A 21,593-nucleotide genomic window follows, 5' to 3' on the forward strand; every position below is an offset into this window, starting at 1 on the left:
TTTCTCTTTTGGCTATTACAAATGATGTTGCTAGGAGTATATATGTACAAATATCTTTCCAAATTCTTACTTTTGATTCTTTTAATTCCTAGAAGTGGAATTGCTGAAGTAGCAAGGACTAGAGGTTCACACCACCAGACCTGGCCAAAAAAGTCTTTTGTATTTACCCGCATATTTACCATTTCTGATGTTCTTCAAGAGTTTTTCTTGTGGATGTTTCCATCTGTTTATCATTTTCTACCTGAGGAATATCTTTTACTCTTCTTGCAGTGAGAAATTCACTTAGTTTGTGTTTGTCTTAGTCTTTATTTTGCCTTCATTTTGGAAGGATTTTCTCCAGGATGAATAATTATAGACTGACAGCTTTTTTTGTTTTATTACTATAAATATGCCCAGTCTTGTACAGTTGCAGCCTACTTATGCTATGTCTTATGGCTTAGGCTTATTGTAGTTACTTTCTACAAAGTGAACTTTTTCTTGATAGCCTTTGACTGTTTTTCTTTATTTTTTTGATTGGAGAATAATATACTTTGGTGTGGTTTGTTTATGTTGATCCTGCTTAAGTTTTGTTGGACATCTCAGACTGATGGGCTTATAGTTTTCATGAAACTTGGAACATTTTCAGCCTTTAATTTTTCTGTCACATTCTCTCCTCTTTTTCTAGGACTCCAGTTGTACATATACTAGACCACTTGCTATTGCTATTTAAAGATCACCGAAACTATTTATTTTTTCTTCCCATTCTTCTTTATTCTCTATGCTTCAGTTTGGATAGTTATGCTGCTCTGTCACCAAGTCAGTGATCTTTTTATTCTTCAGTATCTAATTGTTTTTAATCACATCTGGGTAACTTTATTTCAAGAGTCTTATTTTTTATCTCTTAAAATTGCATTCAGTTTTTTAAAAAATTACCCTTTTTTTCTTTCAGAATGTCCATGCTTGTCTTTAAATCCCTGAACCTATATGGTGTATGTACAAATACTGTTTTAATGTCCATTTTGTTACTTTTGTCGTTTCTAGGTCTGTGTCTATGGACTAATATTTTCCTGGTCATGTTTCCCTGCTTAATTGCATGTTAGTAACATTTTATAGGATGCTGAACATGGAATGTTTTTGATACAAACATTATTGAGTTGGATTGTCTTCTTTTAGAGACTTTTTAGAGCTTTTCTTCTTTTGGCAGTTGTGACTTTTTTTAGGAGTTTTCTTCTTTTGGCAGTTGTTGCTTATCAGCTTGATCCTTTTCTTTTATTGATACTGGTATTGATCCCAGGGGCACTTTATCATTGAGCTATATCTTCATTCCTTCATTCCTTCTTGTTTTTAAATTAAATTTAAAAAAAATTTTTAAGACTTAGTAAGTTGCTTGAGGCTAGCCTTGAACTTGTAATCCGTCTGCCTCCCAATCTGTTTAATCCTTTCTTAACCATTTTTTTCCCCTAAATGTATATTCTTAAAGCTAAAGTGACATTTACTCTAAGGCTAATTTTTCTACTAAGCCTTACCAGACTAGGGTCTGTAGTGAGTGCTTCAGTTTCTGTAAGTATTGGTTGGTTGGAACTTGAATGTCATCCAGTTAGTCCTGTGTGAAATTTTGGAGTTTTTCACTTTTCAGTTCCCTGGTCTTTTTTTGCCCAGTTTTGTGGAGTTATATCTCACTTGTGCTTATCTTGGTATTTGGCAAAAACTCAAGGGATTTCTATTAATTGATTGATTCATTGATGATTGTACTGGGGATTGTTTTTACTTTTATGGATATGATGTTATGCTAGTTCATTTAACAATCAAATGAAGAAATTTATTTTAAATGCACTTGTTTTTCAGAGACCTTTTAATAAAAGTGAAATTTGGAGAAAGCATTGAGGACTTACAGACCTGCAGACTCTTAATTAAACACTATATCCCAACAGGACTTTTTGTGGATCCTTATGAGTTGGCTTCATTACGAGAGAGAAACATAACAGAGGTACAGCCATTAATAAATTTTTTTAGGGAATGATATAATTTGGATTAAGATAAAATAGTAGATAAGACAATTTTATAGTATTTTAAAATTGTTATTGAAGTGTATAAAGTGATATCTTCAGAGACGGGAATATTCTTCAATAAATAATATTTGTTAGGACTAAGCCACCTAAACTGAGCCAGTTAAATGCTTTTCAGCAGAATGATTCATAGTTTAGTGACTTAGGAAAATTATGTTCATGTGTATTCATACACACAAAACGTGTGTATATAAACATACATATATATATGTATATGTGTATGTGTGTGTGTGTGTGTGTGTATCTTGAAAAGAATGCTTAATAAATAGTGCTTCAATAGCCTATATGTTAAAGTAGATAGACATGTGCCCTGCTATCTGTATAATTCGGAAAAGAAACTAATATTTAATATTTATTTAATTTTTGTATATTTGTTTCTAAAGGAAGCAAGGTAAAATTAATCTTTATAACATTCCTGAAGGTATTATCTCCGTTTTATAAATAAGAAAACTGAAGCACAAGGAGGCCAAGTAACTTATAAAAGATCATATAGATAAATGGTAGAGCCAAGAAATGAATCTAAGGTTGTCTGGTTGTAAAGTTGTTGCACTTTCCTGACATGAATCTCACATAGTCAAGAGTTTACCCAACTTTGATAAGAACAAAAATAATGGGTACTTTTTATACAGATTATTGTGTTCCTGGGAAATCCCAATTTAGTATATCTAGCTTGGTTTCAAACACCTTTTTTAATAACCCAGGTGGTTCCTATTAAGAAATTTTGGGCCAGATAGTGGCACATGCCTGTAATGCCATCTACTTAGAAGGTTGAGGCAGGAGGATTGCAAGTTTGAGGCTAGCCTGGGCAATTTAGCAAGACTTTGTCTCAAAATTGGGGGTATAGGGGCTGGGGTTGTGGCTCAGTGGTAGAGTGCTCACCTAGCATGCACGAGGCACTGGGTTCAATCTTCAGCACCACAAAAATGTAAGATAAAGATATTGTGTTCCCCTAAAACTTAAGAATAAATATTAAAAAAAAAATTGGGAGTGTAGCTTAGAGGAGAGTACCCTTGGGTTAAATTCCTAGTACCACCAAAGTGGGGAAAAACAAATTTTGGGAAATTGTCTTAGTTAATAATATTTTTTTGGTATCAGGGATTGAACTCAGGGCACTTAACCACTAAGCCACATCCCCAGCCTTTTTAAAATATTTTATTTAGAGACAGGGTCTCACTAAGTTGCCAAGTGCATCACTAAGTTGCTGAGGCTGTTTTTGACTCCCAGTCCTGCTTCAACCTCCCGAGCTGCTGGGATTACAGGCGTATGCCACTGCACCTGGCTTCACATAAGAATTTTGTAGTCATTCACGATGGCAGTTTATTTCTAATTGTGGTTTTAAGACAATTTCTTCACCTTTTTCATTTATTTTAACTTTCTCTAACAGAGAAATATATTCTCATGGCTTAAAATTCAGGAGATAAAGAAAGGTCTGTAATGCTAAGTTTCTGACTCTGAATCCTCAGTTACCATATTTCTTCCTTTGTTCTAAGTTTTTTTTGTGTGTATGCATGTCAGTTTAGATACGTGTTCCTATATGGGAGGACCTCATTATTTTCTTTGCCAAGTTATGACTTTTAAGTGAAGCTTTTAGAATTTAAAATAATAGGTTTCAAATTTAAACATGGTTCTTGGCTTGTAATTATGTGAATTGGAATTTTATTTAAACATACTTAATAAAATCACTTATCATGTTCTAAGAAAATGAAAGTGTTTGGATAGGGTTATCCAAAAGGAAGTGAAAGCACCCACACTTTTGATTGGGATGAGATTTGGTTGATTAGTTTGAATGTTATAAGAAAAGGTGGAAGGGAAAGGATGCCCCTATACATTGATTGACAAGTTTCTCTTTAACTGATCTTCTAACCATCTTTCGAATCCCTAATTATAATGTTCTAAGTATATTTATTTAAAAAATTTCTACAAAAATAGATGCCAAATTTGTGATAGGTAATTAGAAGTTTATTTCTTGATGTATCAGATGCTTTTCCTTTTCCTAGCTGAGAGACTGTGGCCTAATTCCTTATGCAGAGAGATTTTGTCATGAAAAGTGGTATTTTATGATGAGGATAAAGGGGAATTTATATAAAGGGATTAATTGATGCCTATATACCTAGACTGATTTTTTTTTTTTTTGGTCTAGGGGTTGAATTTGGGGTGCTTAACTGAGGGTGCTTAAGCCACATCCCAGTCCTTTTTGGTATTTTATTTAGAGACAAGATCTGAGTGAGTTGCTTAGAGCATTACTAATTTGCTGAGTGTGGCTTTGAACTCACAGTCCTCTGCCCTGGCCTCCCAAGCTGCTGGGATTACAGGCATGTGCCACTGCATCTGGCTACAGTGAGATTTTAAATTCTTTTCCTATAGATAAATAGAATTGGGCTCTCAAAGCACATGGGTGGTATGATAACAAAATGCTTTTTAAGTAGCTTGTGAGCAATTTGGAAATAATTGCAAGCCTTTAAATAGGTTCACTAAGGATAAGATACACACCTAATAAATACTCACCTCATTTTTAGGTAGGGCTATTAGACAGTGTGACTGGATCCAACTTAAGGCCTCATCCATGGTAGGCAGTACTCTACCATTGATCTATGTCCCTACTCCCTCTAGATATTTTTAATCAAATTTGTCATATATTTTAAGAACAGTATAATATTAAATTCCTATTTTATAGATCCAAGTGAAAATAGTGTTTTTGAAACCATATGTTTTGCCAAATCAAAATATGTGGCATTAATACTTATGCCTCTGGATAAGTTGGAGAACAAGGAACAGATTTAGTCTCCCACCTGAAATAACTAGAATACATGAAATAATGAAAAAAAAGTCACTGACTATCAGGCAATGATATCTGAGAAGGGAAATAATCAAGGTGAGCTCTATGGTTGTCCTGGCTTACTTCCTTGAGAGAGGTTTCTGGTTGTAGTGCAGGGAGGAGGAACTCAAACAGAGCCTGATGGACTTCTTGAGATAAAGTTAGGAATCTGGGGAAAGGAAGGTCATTAGAATTCACAGGACAGTATATTTGAGGAGAGAGAATTGCATAGAGGCAGAACTCCAGAGATCCGTACAAGGTTGCCCTCAAATATGTAGCTGAGTATTCATTAGTGCATGTATGTGAGGAAACCACCTGATGCCAGGGGGAGAACCATCTGACAAAATGAGAGGTAACAGTGCTTGGTCTCACACAGCACCAAGAGTATAGTGTCTCTTTCCACTGAGCAGCCTGAGAAAAGCTTCATAGTTTACTGGACAATGGATAGAGTAAACAGAACAGCTTTTATTCATTAGTGGGGAGCACTTAGCCTAAAACTGAGCATTGCCTCAGTCCTGCATAACAAATCTTAAAAGTAAGACCCTCAAAAAACCAAACTGTTTCCAGCCTGGCGTAGTGGCGCACGCCTGTAATCCCAGTGGCTGGGGAGGTTAAGGCAGGAGGATTGTGAGTTCAAAGCCAGCCTTGGCAAAAGTGAGGTGCTAAGCACCTCAGTGAGACCTTGTCTCTAAATAAAATACAAAATAGGGCTGGAGATGTGGCTCAGTGGTCAAGTGCCCCTGAGTTCAATCTCCGGTAACCCCCCCCCCCCCAAAACAAAAACAAAAACAAAAAATCATTTCCAGATAACCTAATTGCATCTTTTTTTTTTTGTGTGTGTGTGTGTGGTACTGGGGATTGAACCCAGGACCTTCCACATACAAGACAAGAACTTTACCAACTGAGCTATATCCCTAGCCCTTAACCTAATTGCATCTTAAACGAAGCTCAAGAATATTATTTATAGGAAAGAATATATACAATCAAAAATGAGTAAATAAAGCATTTTGAATGAAAAAAAGAATATAGGAATACAGAAATACCTAGCATCAAATGAGATCAGGTTCACAATATTATGACTTCTTTGAAAAAAGTAGCAGAGACCTGAGGGGTTTGCATAGTGGTAGAGAACTTGCTGAGCATGGACGAATCCCTGGGTTCCATCCCTAGCACTACACAGACTCACACAAAATCTAGCAGTTATTTAAGTGTATATGAAAATAAAACCTATATTGAGGAGATGATTTAATTGATTGAAACCAATCCAGAACTGGCATAGATGTTAGCATTAGGAAGCAGGTCATTAAAACAGTTGCTGTAACTATATTCAGTATGTTCAGAAAGTTGAGACATGGAAGATACTGTAAAAAAACAGCACTGAACTAACATTTAAGATTACAGTGTGTGACCATCCTCAGTTCCCAAGTATGATGATGGGGTGATCACAATGCTGGGTGAGATGTGCTTCCCTCTAAACCTTCTTATGATGTTTTGATCACATTACCCACCTGATGTGGAAAAAAGACTACAGTGTGTGAGACAAAAATAACTCTGGATGGGATAAATGGCAGATCAAATACTGCACAAGAAAAAATTAATGAATTTGAAGGCATAGCAATAGAATCTACCAAAAATATAAAAAGATAAAAGATCCAATTTAGAAGGTGACTGGAACATAAGAGAACTTGTGCGACAACTTCAAGTGACCTGGTATACAAGTAATTGGAATCTCCATTGAATAAAAAGAGGTGAAAATGGAAAAAGTTTTGAAAAATAATGACTGAGGACTATCTGAATTTGATGAAAGTTGTAAACTGACATATGGTTAAGATGCTTAAGTCCAAGAAGCATGAAGAAAACTACAAGTCACATGTCAACCAATTTTTTCTACAATGAGAAAAAAAACTCTTAAAAGCAGTGAGAGGGGGCTAGGATTGTGGCTCAGTGGTACCACATGAAAACTAAATAAATAAAATAAAGATATTGTGTCCATCTACAACTAAGAAAAAAAAAACAGGAAAAAAAACCTTGCATATACAGAGAAACAAAAACAACAATGACAGCAGATTTGTCAGAAATAATGTAAACAAGACTGTGATAACATCTATAAAATATTGAAAGAAAAACCTGTGAAATTCGAATTCTGTACTTATTGAAAATGTCTCAAAGTGAAGGGGAAATGAAGGCTTTCAGATATACGAAGCTGAAAGAACTCATCATCAGACCTCCACTACAAGAAATGTTAAAGCAAGTCCTTTAGGCGGGAGGAAAATGATACCAAGTAAAATCTAGATTTATACAAGGGAAAGAGAATGCTTAAAAGGGTAACTTTTTTCTCTTACAATTTAACTCTGTATGAGACTTACTGACAAAAACATCAGTGTAGTGTAGTATTAGTACTATATATAAAAGTAAAATGTGTGACAAATATTACAGAGGTTGAATGGGGAAAATTAGAGGTATAATTTTATTAAGTTGTGAAATGAAACATGAAGTCATTTAATGTCACTTGAAGGTAGACTGTAATTTGTTAAACATGTAAATCCTGAAGCTATCACGAAAACAAAGGTCGTAGCTAATTTGTGACAAAGCAGATGCAATGGAATTATAAAAAGTATTCAGGTAGCTGGGTTTGGTGGATTACACATATAATCCCAGTGGCTCTGGAAGCTGAGGATCTCAAGTTCAAAGCCAGCCTTAGTAACTGAGGCCCTAAGCAATTTTGTGAAACCCTGTTTCAAAGTAAAATATACAAACTTCTGGTGGCTCAGTGATTAAGCACCCCTGGGTTCAATCTCTGGTACCAAAAGAAAAAAAATATTCAGTTAATCCGAACAAAGACCATGTTATAAGTAGAGAGCAAGTAACAAGATGATGTACTTAAACTTAACCATATTAATAGCTATATTAAGGGCAAATTTCTAAATATCCCTATTAAAAGATAAAGATCTTCAGATAAGAAAGCAATATTCCTCAACTGTTATGTTGCTTATATGAAATGTATTTTAAATTTAAAGACAAGCTAAAAGTAAAATCAAAAGAAAGTTGTCAATATTAAAATTAGGAAATAGATTTTGGAGCAAGCAAAGACTGTCACCAAGTCCTTTGGTTAATGAGTTCAGTGCATGAGAAAGAAGTAACAATCCTAAATATTTATGCACCTAATAAAAGAGCTTCAAAATGCATGAAGCAAACCATGCAAAGTGACACTCTTGTAATTTCAGCTAATTGGGAGGCTGAAGCAGGAGGATTACAAGTTTGAGGTCAGCTTGGGCAATATAGCAATACCCTATTTCAGAGGAATGAATGAATGAATAAAATATTTACAGGGCCTGGGACTTAGCAATAGAGGGCTTACCTAACATGTGAGATTCCATCTCCAGCACTGTACACACACAATCATTTGCCATTTTTTCCATTAACCTTTTATACACATTGTAGAAAGAGTTGCTGACCTTTGCCTGACAACATTGTACTACCTTACTACCACTCTAGTTACTTCACTAAAGAACAGAAGATTACCAGAATGATATTAATAATTTATAGCCTAATATAGGTTTAATAGATTTTGTCATAGTAGCTTTTATACTTATTAAATAATGCTGTTTTTATTCACACAGTCTCTTCTTGGTACCTGTTTTGTCACCTAAACAGAGGTTAATAAGGAAATTTCACAGAAATAACTTTTTATGGGTAAATTTGGCATCCCAGAGTATAATTTCCCCAGTTTACTTTTATTATAATAAACACAGATCACATCCTGTGTTTTCTACTTAAACTTGAGGATGGAAGGGAAATGAAAAAGGTTGATAATGGGGGTAAATTTGACACTTCTGTATATTTGCACTGCAGTCTTCTGGTTTTACTTGTGTCTTTATTTTTCTTCATCCATTTCTTCTTCTTCTTCTTCTTTTTTTTTTTTTTTAATATTTTTAGCTGTGGATGGATACAATATTTAATTAATTAATTAATTAATTTTTATGTGGTGCTGAGAATCGAACCCAGTGCCTTGCACATGCCAGGCAAGTGCTCTACCACTGAGCCCACAACTCCAGCCTCTTTTCTTTTTCTTGATTAATGTCTGTTTTCTCTTCAACAGGCAGTGATGATTTCAGAAAACTTTAATATAGAAGCCCCAAACTATTTGTCCAAGGAATCTGAAATTCTCATTTACGCCAGACAAGATGCACAGTGCATTGATTGTTTCCAAGCCTTTTTGCCTGTGCACTATCGTTATCACCGGCCACATAGTAAAGATGAAGAAACATTTGTTATAGTCAACAACCCAGATTTATTGATGTATTGTGACCAAGGTGCGTATTTCAAGTCTTTTCTGAGGGTTGAAAATAAGAATTGAGGGTATGATTCCAAGTCTTCAGTCAAGGACAGGGATGGCAAAAGCATGTTTCCTTTTTCTTTTAAACTTTTTTGATTGTAAAATGAAGCCAGGTATAGAAAAAAACTATATATATATATATAATTTAGAGAATTATTATAAGGCAAATACCCTTGTAACTACCACCCAGTTCAAGAAATAGAACTTTGCCAGCCACCTAGTGGGAACATATTCTTTCCCACTCATAGTCTATTCCTTCTCTTTAACACTAACTCACTCTACTGATTTAATCATTCCCTTGTTTCTCAATACTTTTACTACCATAATGGGCAAGATTCTCAGACCCTATCATTTAATCTTGTCCATTAAAAGAAATCTGTTATTTCCATTATGCCTGTTAGTTCAGTTTTTCCTCATTCCTTCTTTTCTTCAAAACTAATGTATTGAGAGGACCTGGGCCATTTGACCTGTAGGGTTTCTCATGATTGGTGTTTTCCTAATTGTACCCATGATGCAGTTCATCATGTTCCTCTGACTCCTTTAATTCCCAGAAATTGGCAGCTGACTCCAGAGGTATGGTTAGATCACTTGCTTTTTTTTTTTTTTTTTTTCTCAGTACTGGGGATTGAACCCCGGGGTTCTCTATCACTAAGCTCTTCCCCAGTCCCTCCCCCCCCCAATTTTTTTTGAGACATTCTTGCTAAGTTACTGAGCCTGGCCTTGAACTTGTCATTCTCCTACCTCACCCTCCTGAGTCACTGTGTTATAGGTGTGTACCACTGTGCCTAGCTGTCACCTCTTTTGTTGTAAACTTTGTTCATGAGCTTTTGGTTTTGCTCTGTAATTGTTCTTTTTGTGGAGATTTGGGTAAAGTAAGAAAAAAAAATTATTCTTTTGCTTTTTCTTCTTCACAGTCTTACAGTCTTTGAATTGAGTTTTTTTTTTTTAAAGAAGCCCCTTTCAGATTTTGGATCCTTGTATCTGCCGCAGTCTGGCTGGGCACAATCAGGAGCCACTTGTCAAAAGAAACTAACTTTATTTTTAGAACCACACACGACAAACAAAATAGTCTCTCAGGAAAAACCCTCAGAGCCTCAACTGCCACCACCGGCTTTCCACAAGCCTCTCTCTCCCACACAAGCTTCTCTCCACCTCCCACAATCCTCCTGCTCTTGAGGCCGATTGGCTGGGTCACGTGGGCGGAGCCAAAAAAGTCCCCCAATGAGCAGCTCCGTGGTCTGAAAGGGCAGGGAAACAGTCCAATGAGCATCACCGCAGAGGAGCCAATCAGCTAGATGTTGCTGGGGCCGAGGAGCCAATCAGCTAGATGTTGCTGGGGCTGCTGTGAGCCAATCATCAGCCGGCAGCTGGAAGTTTGCTGGCAGCTGGAAGTTTGCTGGGGCCCCTCAGGCTGTGGCTCTCAACATCTCCCCCTCTCTGTTTAAACAACAAGCATGTGGCTTAGGGACCGTGCCTGTTAGGCAGTCCAATTCAACATATGGTCCTTACCCGTCATCGGATGAACTGACCTCTAGGCGTCAGCCTCCTGTCTTAGGTTGGTACCACTGCAATTGGATCATACCCGTCACTGACTACCGGTCCAGCATACAGCCATACTTGTGGATAGGCCTTTGCACCTGTGGGGGGGTGAGGTTCTTTGCCTCACCTCTGTTGGCCCCCAAATTTTAGACCATCACTAGTAGAGGAGGATGCAAAATGCCATGACATTAAGCCAATTGAGGGCTCCTTTGAAAAATTGTACCACCGGTGACATCATCAGCAAAAATACCCCAACACTACCATAAGTCGCTGCACCAACAGATATTTCACAATGCATACAGGTGAGCTCACAATGTGTCCAGGCAAGTTCTGCAAGCAGTTCAGTGATGGCTATTGTAGAAGCTGTAGATTGGTTTTATCTTTGACTTCACCAGCACTGGGATGAAGATAGGAATTCTGGCAATAATGGCTAAAGAAAAAATTATGTAACATTACAGAAGGCACTAAAAGAAAACAATTTTCTTAACAATTTACATTGTCTTCACCGGCACTGGGATGAAGATAGGAATTCTGGCAATAATGGCTAAAGAAAAAATTATGTAACATTACAGAAGGCACTAAAAGAAAACAATTTTCTTAACAATTTACATTGTCTTTAAGAGAATTATTAAATATAATGAAAAGGAAAGGTGAAAGTAAACAAACAGATCTGTTAACCTTCTTTTTTGTTTACATATTAAAACAATCCTCAACAGTTGTTTACCCAATTTAAATTAAACCATATAAATCACGTGAAAAAAAAATATTTGGATCCATTTTATCATGAGCGCTCATCATATATGATATATGGACATACGTGCATTCAAACATATAACACAAAACACAAGTGTGCACACATAATATAATACATACAACACATAACATTATAGTAAAGGCCTTATAACTTTTTACAGGTGAAATCTCCATTGCAATGCTTAAAAACTCTATAGTCAAAAAATAGAACTGATCAGCAAAACATTAACCTAGGTCTGTATGAGCTCAAAAAACAAAATAGAACTTCATGATATGGCAAACGGCAATAATAAAATAGATATTGAAAAAAGCATCCTGGTTCTGTTGCAGATGTAAGAATAGCCAAACTGGAGTTTTGGATATCAGTTGTTATGGATTTGAGCCAAATCATCTTCTTTTTGGTCTGTAGAAATCGCTTTAGTTAATCTTTCTGGAATCCAAATCGGCTGCTGTTCTCCCTGTGGAAACACATAAACAGACCCCCGACTCCAGACAATCACTGGGTCAGGACCTTGGTTAATCTCTCTGGAATCCAAATCGGCTGCTGTTCTCCCTGTGGAAACACACAAACAGACCCCCGACTCCAGACAATTACTGGGTCAGGACCTTTCCATTGTCCTGTTAGAATATCCTTCCAAAGTACCTTGGGCTTATGTACATTTTTTGGACACATATGCCTTTCTGCAGCACTAAGTCCTGATGAATCCAAATTTAAAAAGTTTAGAGTAAAAAGGGTTATTTTAAGTTTATCTTTGGGGAATATATACCCCTTCCCAATTCCTTCTTTTTGCTTTAATAAGTACATTTTAATAGTTTGATGAGCTCTTTCAACTATGCCTTGTCCCTGTGGATTGTATGGGATTCCTGTTATATGAGTAATGCCAAATGTTGAGCAAAATTGTTTAAAAGAGGTAGAAGTATAACCAGGGGCATTATCTGTTTTTAACTGTTTTGGAACACCCACAGTGGCAAAATTTTGTAAGCAATGAGCTATAACATCTTTAGTTTTTTCTCCGGCATGAAGGGAGCTCATCAAAAATCCAGAAGAAGTATCAACTGTAACATGCAAATATTTTAATTTTCCAAATTCTGGCAAGTGTGTGACGTCCATCTGCCAAATATGGTTAGGTATCAATCCTCTAGGATTGACTCCAAGATTAACTTGTGGTAAAAAGGTCACACAATTTTGACATTGTTTTATTATTTGTCTAGCTTGTTCCTTAGTTATTTTAAAACGCTTTTGTAAAGTATTAGCATTGACATGGAACTTTTTATGAAAATTTATAGCTTCTTCTAGTGTAGAGAAAATATGTATGTCATGTGTAGTTTTATCTGCTAAATCATTGCCCAAACTAAGGGCTCCAGGCAATCCTGTATGTGCCCTGATATGTCCTATAAAGAATGGATCTTTTCTGTCCCAGATTAGACTTTGTATAGTGGAAAGCAAAGAGAAAACAGTAGAAGAAGGGGAAATCCTACCAGCATCTTCAAGAGATACTATAGCATTAACTACATACTGACTATCAGAAAATAAATTAAATACAGAATCTTTAAACATCACAAAAGCTTGTAAAACTGCATTAAGCTCTACCTTTTGAGCTGATTGTTTGGGTACTAAAAATGTAAAAGTTTGATCAGGGGTAACTACTGCTGCTGTACCATTATTTGACCCATCAGTGAATATATTTGGAGCATTCATGATAGGTGTTTTCTTGTCATTTTTGGAAAAATTACAGGATGCAATGACCAAAAAGACAATAAAGGATTAGATGGTAAGTGGTTATCAAATGAAACATTAGATTTACACATGATTATTGCCCAAGTATTTAACTCATTAGCTAACTCATCAATTTGATTCATAGTATATGGAGTAATAATTTTATTGGGAGAAATTCCAAACACTCCCTTTGCTGCTTTTATTCCTTTGAGTATTAATTGTCCTACAGCCTCAGGATACCTAGTAAGAATAGTGTTAGGAGAATAAGATAAATGTATCCATAATAATGGACCTTCTTGCCAAAATACTCCTGTAGGAATATTTTTTGTTGGTAGTACAATAAATAATAAAGGCAAACTTATATCAATTCTATCCAAATGCATATTTTCCATATATGTTTCAATGATTTTTAATGCCTTTCTTGCTTCAGGCGTTAACATTCGGGGTGAATTTGGATCTGATGGACCTTTTAGGATATCAAATAAAGGTCCCAACTCTCCTGTTGGTATACCTAAATAAGGCCTTATCCAATTTATGTCTCCTAATAACTTTTGAAAGTCATTAAGTGATTTGAGTTGATCTACTCGTATTTGAATTTTTGGTGGACGGACCATGGTTGAGGATAATAGAACTCCTAAATAATTAATTGGAAAATTTAATTGTACTTTATCTATTGCTATCTCTAGATTATAATTTTTTAATAAGTTTGTAAGTGTGGCATAACATTCTAGCAATGTGTTTTTATCTTTGTGTGCTAATAATACATCATCCATATAGTGAAATATTTGTAGTTCAGGATTTTGATTTCTAAGTGGCTGGATTACTTTGTTAACATAAATTTGACACATAGTTGGGCTGTTAGCCATCCCTTGAGGGAGTACTTTCCATTCATATCTCTGATCAGGACCTTCATGATTCAGTGCAGGGATAGTAAATGCAAAACGTGGACTATCCTCAGGATGAATTGGAATTGAAAAAAAACAATCTTTAATATCTATAACTAAAACATACCAGGTTTTTGGCAAAGCAGACAACTGAGGAATCCCTGATTGAGCAGGTCCCATAATAACCATCTCATTATTAATGGCTCTTAAATCTTGCAATAATCTCCATTTACCAGATTTCTTTTTGATGACAAAAATGGGAGTATTATGGGGAGATACAGAAGGTTGTATATGTCCTTCTGCTAATTGTTGTTTGACCAGGTCATGGGCTGCTTGTATCTTTTCTTTAGTCAGGGGCCACTGAGGAACCCATACTGGTCTTTCTGATTTCCAAGTAATTTTTATTGTCTCAGTGGCCCTTTCTGAAAATCCAACCCATGTCTGTCTGTTCCTTGATCTATTTGTATTGGTGCTGCTATACCTTGTTCTTGTTTTTCTAATCTTTTTCCTTTCCTAAAACCTTGTCTAGTCATAATAGTGGGTGCATTTTGGTTGATGTTATTTGTTAATGTCAAACCTAATTGATCTAGGACATCTCGTCCCCATAAATTTACGGGAAGATGATCCAATACATATGGCTGTATAGTTCCTTCACATCCTTCAGGATCCTTCCAATCTAATACCATTGCACTTCTATGGGGATTAGTCGCCACTCCTAGGCCTCGAAGCGTTTGAGTGGCTTGTTGTAATGGCCAATGTTTTGGCCATTCTTGACGAGAGATGATGCTAAGGTCTGCACCTGTATCCAGTAGCCCATTAAATTCATGTCCTTGAATATTTAGTTTTAGCATGGGGCGAGAATCTAAATTTAAAGAAAGCATAGCCCAATCTACACCTGTGGAGCCTAATCCCTTGGAACCTCTTTCTACAGTACGACTGGAAAATTTATCATGTAGGCTGGGTATTATTAGTAACTGTGCTATTCTATCTCCTGGTGAAATTACTGATATACCCTTTGGAGAACTGGCTATAATTTTTATTTCACCTTCATAATCGGGATCAATTACCCCAGGACTTATCATAAGTCCTTTTAGAGTAGAAGAGCTGCGTCCCAATAATAAGCCTACTGTTCCTTTGGGAAGAGGTCCTTTCACCCCTGTGGGAATGATTTGAACTCCCATCTCTGGAGTTAGTACTGCTCTGGCGGAGGCGCAGATGTCCAACCCTGCGCTCCCTCTGGTTTGTCTGATGAGGGATCTGATGGACAATGTGTCCTGGGCACTACCCTGATGGGGTTGCTGGGTTCCTCCAGTGCTCCGTATATTTGTGGTTTTGGGCCCCGGAGCATTGGGCCCCCCTGTCCGTTTTTTGGCAATGGAGCCCGATGCCTTTCTCCACGATATCGTGGATAAACACCTGGTCCTTGTTCGTTTTTTGATAATGGAGTACCCTCTATGGTGGTTTGAGAACGGCATTCATTAGCCCAATGTCTCCCTCTACGGCATCGTGGGCAAATACCTGGTATTCTACTCCTTTGATACCTAGTTTTGTTAAACCCTCCTCCAATGGGGCAATTCCTTTTAAAATGTCCTGTTTGTTCACAATTGTAGCATGTTCTTGGCCTGGCATCTAAAGCCTGTTTTACTGCAGCTGCCACAATTTGCCCTTGTTCATTAATGTCTCTGGCATCTAAAGCCTGTTTTACTGCAGCTGCCACGACTTGCTCTTGTTCATTAATGTCTCTACATAATTTAATATATGTGTTTAAATCTTCATGTTTCCATGGTCTAATGATATCTCTGCACCAACGATTTGCTTGCTCATAAGCCAGGTGTTTTAGTAATGGCATTGCTTGTTCTGTATTCCCAAAAACTCTGGTAGCTGTTTGAATAAGCCTATCTACAAATTCAGCATAAGTTTCATTAGCTCCTTGTATTACCTTAGATAATTGACCTTGTAAACCTCCATGTCCTTGTAAAGTCTTCCATGCCTTAATTGCATCTGCAGCAATTTGTGCGTATACGCCAGGATCATATGCAATTTGTTGCTGCTGATCCTCATAAGGTCCCTTTCCTAACAACATATCTAGATTTCTCTGAGGATAACCAGCTGCTGCATTTCGCCTAGCCGTCTCCTTGCAAAATTCCTCATTGGCAACCTTCCATAACAGGTATTGTCCTCCATTTAGCACAGCTTTACACATATTAGCCCAATCTGCTGGCGTCATGTTCAAGTTGTTAATGGATTCGACCAAGCTTACAGTGAAGGGTGCTTGAGGACCATAGGTTGTTACAGCCTCTTTTAGCTGCTTCACTGTTTTGAAATTTAAAACTTGGTAAAATCGCTGCCCTCCTGCCTCAAATACAGGGCATGTTAATATTTGAGACCTTGTCTCAGGATCCCAACTATCAACTGTGGGGGTTGGGGGCCTCCCAGCATATGGAGGTGGCGCTGTTGGTTGGACACTTTCGCCCTCTGGTGATAGAAAGGTGTTAGTAGCAGTCTCCTGTAGAGGTGGTGCTGTTGGTTGGACACTTACACCCTCTGGTGATAGAAAGGTGTTAGTAGCAGTCTCCTGTTGTACCTTTCCCCCTGATGGCTTTTTCTGTTTTACACTTTCTTTCTCTGTCTGACTAACTTGAGAGACCTTCTCTTTTACTTGAATCTTTTCCTCTGTCTGACTAACTTGAGAGACCTTCTCTTTTACTTGAATCATTATGTCTTCTTCTTCCTCTACCATTGTCTGAACTGAAGGCTTTGGACTAAGCAAACAAGATATGAACGTCCACAATGGCAATGTGCCAACTGGCAGAGTCCCTGGGCTTTTCTTTTCTATTCTTTTTAAATCTTCACCATGATGGTTCCATTGTGATATATTTAACAAGTCCTCCTTAAAAAGCCATGGGCTACATTTTTGTATTGTATCAACGTATGCCCTGATTGTTCTTGATTTTACTGAGATGCCTCCTTCCTCTAACAATTTACTTAACACTCTTTCAGTTTGTTTTTTACTAATTTCTGATCCCATATTTCTACTATAATACAACCCAACAAGATGACGCCAAACAAAACCGAGACAGAATGAAATAAAAAGGGAACAACAAAAAGTCATTATAGCCTTTCTATCCTCCTGACATGGGCATCCGTCCTTTCTCCCTATCTGTTCCTCAGACGTAAATAGTTTTTCCTCAGATGTGAGCGGTTTTTCTTCCGTCTCACTCATCTCCAGGGACAGGCAACTTAAAACAAAAGTGAAACAAAATAACAAAAGAAGAATCTTAAAATGGCTACCCATCCTCTCGCCCTGCCCTCAGGGGCGAGCAGTTCACTTACCCTCAGTCGCTCCCCGTGCGAGCCACCAAATGCCGCAGTCTGGCTGGGCACAATCAGGAGCCACTTGTCAAAAGAAACTAACTTTATTTTTAGAACCACACACGACAAACAAAATAGTCTCTCAGGAAAAACCCTCAGAGCCTCAACTGCCACCACCGGCTTTCCACAAGCCTCTCTCTCCCACACAAGCTTCTCTCCACCTCCCACAATCCTCCTGCTCTTGAGGCCGATTGGCTGGGTCACGTGGGCGGAGCCAAAAAAGTCCCCCAATGAGCAGCTCCGTGGTCTGAAAGGGCAGGGAAACAGTCCAATGAGCATCACCGCAGAGGAGCCAATCAGCTAGATGTTGCTGGGGCCGAGGAGCCAATCAGCTAGATGTTGCTGGGGCTGCTGTGAGCCAATCATCAGCCGGCAGCTGGAAGTTTGCTGGCAGCTGGAAGTTTGCTGGGGCCCCTCAGGCTGTGGCTCTCAACATGTATCCTTGAATTTGGGCTGGCTTACTAGAATGTTTATAAAATTAATAGCACTGTGTCTGAAAACTGGCAGATAGGATGTTTTTAATTTTACATCTGCCACCATCATACCTTTTACAATGAGAAATTCAAAAAAATTTCAGCTATCATAACTTTTCTCATCTAGTCTAATTTTCTGTTTCTAGTAATAGTATCTTTTACTTACTCTAAATAAAGTTTGAAAAGTGCCTCTTCTGAGGCAACAGTGGTGGTGGTTCTAGTGCTGTTTTGGATTTGATCAGAGTATGTATGTATGTATGTATGTATGTATGTATTTATTTATTTATGGTACGAGGGAGTCAACCCAGGGGTGGTCAACCACTGAGCCACATCCTCAGCCCTTGTTTGTATCTTATTTAGAGACAGGTCTCAATGAGTTGCTTAGGGCCTTATTAAGTTGCTGAGGCTGGCTTTGAACTCACAATCCTCCTGCTTCAGCTTCCTTAGCTGGTGGGATTATAAGCATGTGCCACTGCACCCAGCCAGAGTGCTCTTTATATGGGTGTTTTTCATGTGGAAATTTATCAAGTTATATGCTTAGGATGTGTTCACTTTAAAAATGTTATACCTTAAAAATCTTTTGTGTTAAATTTTTAATGGAGCCAGGCATAGTGATGCATGCATTGTAATACCAGTAACTCAGGAGACTGAGGCAGGAGAATAGTAACTTCAAGGGCAACCTGGGCAATTTAGTGAAACGCTGTCTTAAAAGGGTTGAGGATGTAGCTTGACTAAGAGTCCCCCTCAGTACCACAAAAAAAAAAAAAAAAAAAAGGCGGGGGGGATTTGTTAAGTCAAATTTGATTTCTTTATAATTTTGTAATTTCTTAGCCATCCATCCACATAAAAAAAAGATGCTTGGGCTGGGGTTGTGGCTCAGCAGTACAGCGCTCGCCCAGCGTGTGTGAGGTCCTGGGTTTGATCCTAAGCACCACATAAAAAATAAATAAATAAAATAAGTATTGTATTCATCTACAATTAAACAATAAATATTAAAAAAAAGATGCTAAAATAACAGTATGTGATAGATGGGTCCAAATCATATATATAGTGTATTAAAATGTTTGGAGACTCATATCCCATGACTTTTGTTCATGTTCAATATAGGACTAACCTTGAGTCCAAATTCAGATTTTCTGACATTGTGTTCTACTACTTTTCTCAGAGTTCCCGATTTTGAGGTGCTGGGCTCAGTCACAAGTGGCAGCTCCTTGTGCTTTGAAGAGTAAGGATATATGCCAGTGGAACAACATGAAGTATAAATCAGTAAGCTAATATTTTAATGTTTTTAGATAGTGCTGCCTCTTTTAAGTCTTGTATTTTGTCATAGAATGTGAGTTTTTGTTAGTTTTTAATGTTGTTTCTTTGCTACTGATGGTAACAGTGTTTCCTTATTTGGGTAAAGTTATACAATCATTTAAGGGCTGTTAATCCTGTGCCTCATTGGGTTAGAACATAAGTATAGCTGATACACTTTTTAAAGGTGTGAAATGCTGAGGAAAAATAGTGTAAAGTTCATTTTGTTTTCCTTTATCAATAAAACTTTATTTTTATTTAGAACTTTTTATTAGTTTTTAACAAGAAAATAATTATATTACATAGAGGAAGTAGAAAAAGGAAACTAAAACCCAGTGCTATCATTTAAACTTACCATAAAGCTTCTAGACAGTTGCTATTTTTTTTTTTTTTTTTTTTATCTAGTCTGGGCCACTTTGGGCCATTTGTAGTTTTGACTTCCCCAGCTTGTTTTCAGATATTATTAAATTGGTCATTAATACTTTCTAAGCACCAGCTTTGTCTTAGGAATCTACAGTTTCTACTTACCCCCCTCCCCTTTCTTTGTTAACAGAAGTCTACTTCTTTCCTCTCTTCATCATGATAAGTCTCTTTACAAAGTACCTCTTTTCCTTTTTTTTTTCCCACTATCCTTTTGTTCCCCTTTTATGAGCTGCCTTTTAATTGGTGCTTGTATTACTGTTAGTTTCTTTGTTTCTAATTCTCCTTAAGGCCTGCTTTGTTTGGTTGAATGGTACAATCTGTATTTTAATTTTTAGTATATTTTTACAAGGAGCCAAGTGAACTTGCAACAAAAACTGTCAGTTAGATAACCAGAGGGCAGGTTTATTCATGTGTACTGTTGTGGATATTTAAATTTAGAGTAATATTCTTATGGTTGCTTAGAAATCTGTCCACCAGCTAGCTCAGGAAACTACTGCTTACAGTGAAGACCTACTGTAAAGCACTGCTGTTTTTTATTGGAGGACATTCTTTGTATCAACTTTTAGGAAGATGGATGGCAGCTAATCTCTTACACAATATCGATTACCATTTTCAGTAGACTGCCATTGCCATTTTGTACCTGAAAAAATCTGGAGAATTGCATTTGATTTTTTTATATGAGTGAAGAGTATGCTTAAGAGTTTATAGATTGTTTTCCTTTTATTTATTCTTTATATGTACCAGGAAAATAGGTATTAGGCCATTAATTAGGTGGTATTCTAAACTAAGATTTAAGATGCCTTTTTTTTAAAGTTGATTTTCAGATAGTGTTTGTTATAGATTTTATTGATAACTGGCTTTTTTTTTAATGTGAAATTAAAATCCAGGTGTGTATAAACAGAAAAGGAAAGTATTCCCAGGTTACCTAAATTTTAATTAAAAAAAAAAAACTTGTTTAAAAACTTATTTTTAAACATAAAATTTCCCAAGGTTCCTAATTAAACCCCTTTATCTTCAAAACCAAACAGAACATAGAAAGTAAATTGAACATAGGAGAATTTTTCATTGCTAGCCATAGGAAAGGATATATTCAGTTTTGTGATTTGTGAATAACAAACTGGAAAAAGCTATCTGAGGAGAGATACTACAAAACAACTAAACAGATACTTTATTTTATTGTTTTTTCTCTAGAGCTCAAATTATAATTCTATATTCAAAGGTAAAACATAGCCAAAGGAAGTAATTGTTTATATTGATTATAGAGGTGATGCTGGGATATAGTTTTTTTTAAAAAATAATACACTGAATTCTATATAACAAGTAGAAAAAGTTCAAACTAATGTGAAATCAATTATTATGGGAATTTGAATCTATAACATTAAATGAAATGGTGGATCTGAAAGTCATTCAAACACTAATGTTGTATGTAATATAGCATTGGCTAAAAAATATTTAAAAGAAAAGAGAAAAAGATCAAATTAAAAAAAATCCAAGAAATAGCAGTCTCCCTTTAGGACATACATTTGAAATGTTTCTTATTTTTTATCCTCTCTCCACAGATATATAAGAATGTGACTCTACAAGTTCCAGTGGGACTGACTATACATACCTCTTTAGTATGTTCTGTGACTCTGCTCATTACAATCCTGTGTTCTACTTTGATTCTTGTAGCTGTTTTCAAATATGGTCATTTTTCTTTGTAAATTTTATGCAGTTTAATGTTTTCTATAAACCAAAAAAGATATGTTAATGTGACTAGAGGTGTTCTTCCAGAATTAACTCATTGCTTTGTTATTTTTTTCTTTTTTTGAGGCAACAACAGAGGTAGTCATTATTAAAAGAACTGAAATAAATCTCCCAAGTCATATATCTGAGGAACTGCATAATTAAAAAATAATGGCCAATATTTCTAGAGGTCATTATATGTCAAAAACACTTCT

The 21,593-nt window shown here is 36.6% G+C and overlaps 1 protein-coding gene and 1 non-coding gene across 2 annotated transcripts in view; both read left to right on the forward strand.

The window, feature by feature from the left end:
- Pigx (phosphatidylinositol glycan anchor biosynthesis class X) overlaps positions 1-21,506 on the forward strand; it is a 30,832-nt gene extending 9,326 nt beyond the window's left edge. Inside the window, exons 5-8 of the mRNA XM_046457846.2 lie at positions 1,825-1,966; positions 8,960-9,173; positions 19,100-19,200; positions 21,213-21,506. Of these exons, the coding sequence (XP_046313802.1) occupies positions 1,825-1,966; positions 8,960-9,173; positions 19,100-19,200; positions 21,213-21,356 (601 nt within the window). The 3' untranslated portion in view covers positions 21,357-21,506. The remainder of the gene's footprint in view (positions 1-1,824; positions 1,967-8,959; positions 9,174-19,099; positions 19,201-21,212) is intronic.
- Positions 6,271-6,374, forward strand: LOC124101899 (small nucleolar RNA U13). The gene has a single exon (XR_006854739.1). It is a non-coding gene; the product is annotated as a small nucleolar RNA U13 (small nucleolar RNA).
- Positions 21,507-21,593: the final 87 nt, after the last annotated feature.

This window comes from Marmota monax, unplaced genomic scaffold, assembly GCF_021218885.2.
Source record: "Marmota monax isolate L192 unplaced genomic scaffold, Marmota_monax_Labrador192_F-V1.1 WCK01_AAM20220418_F8-fsc00052, whole genome shotgun sequence".
Classification (NCBI taxonomy): domain Eukaryota; kingdom Metazoa; phylum Chordata; class Mammalia; order Rodentia; family Sciuridae; genus Marmota; species Marmota monax.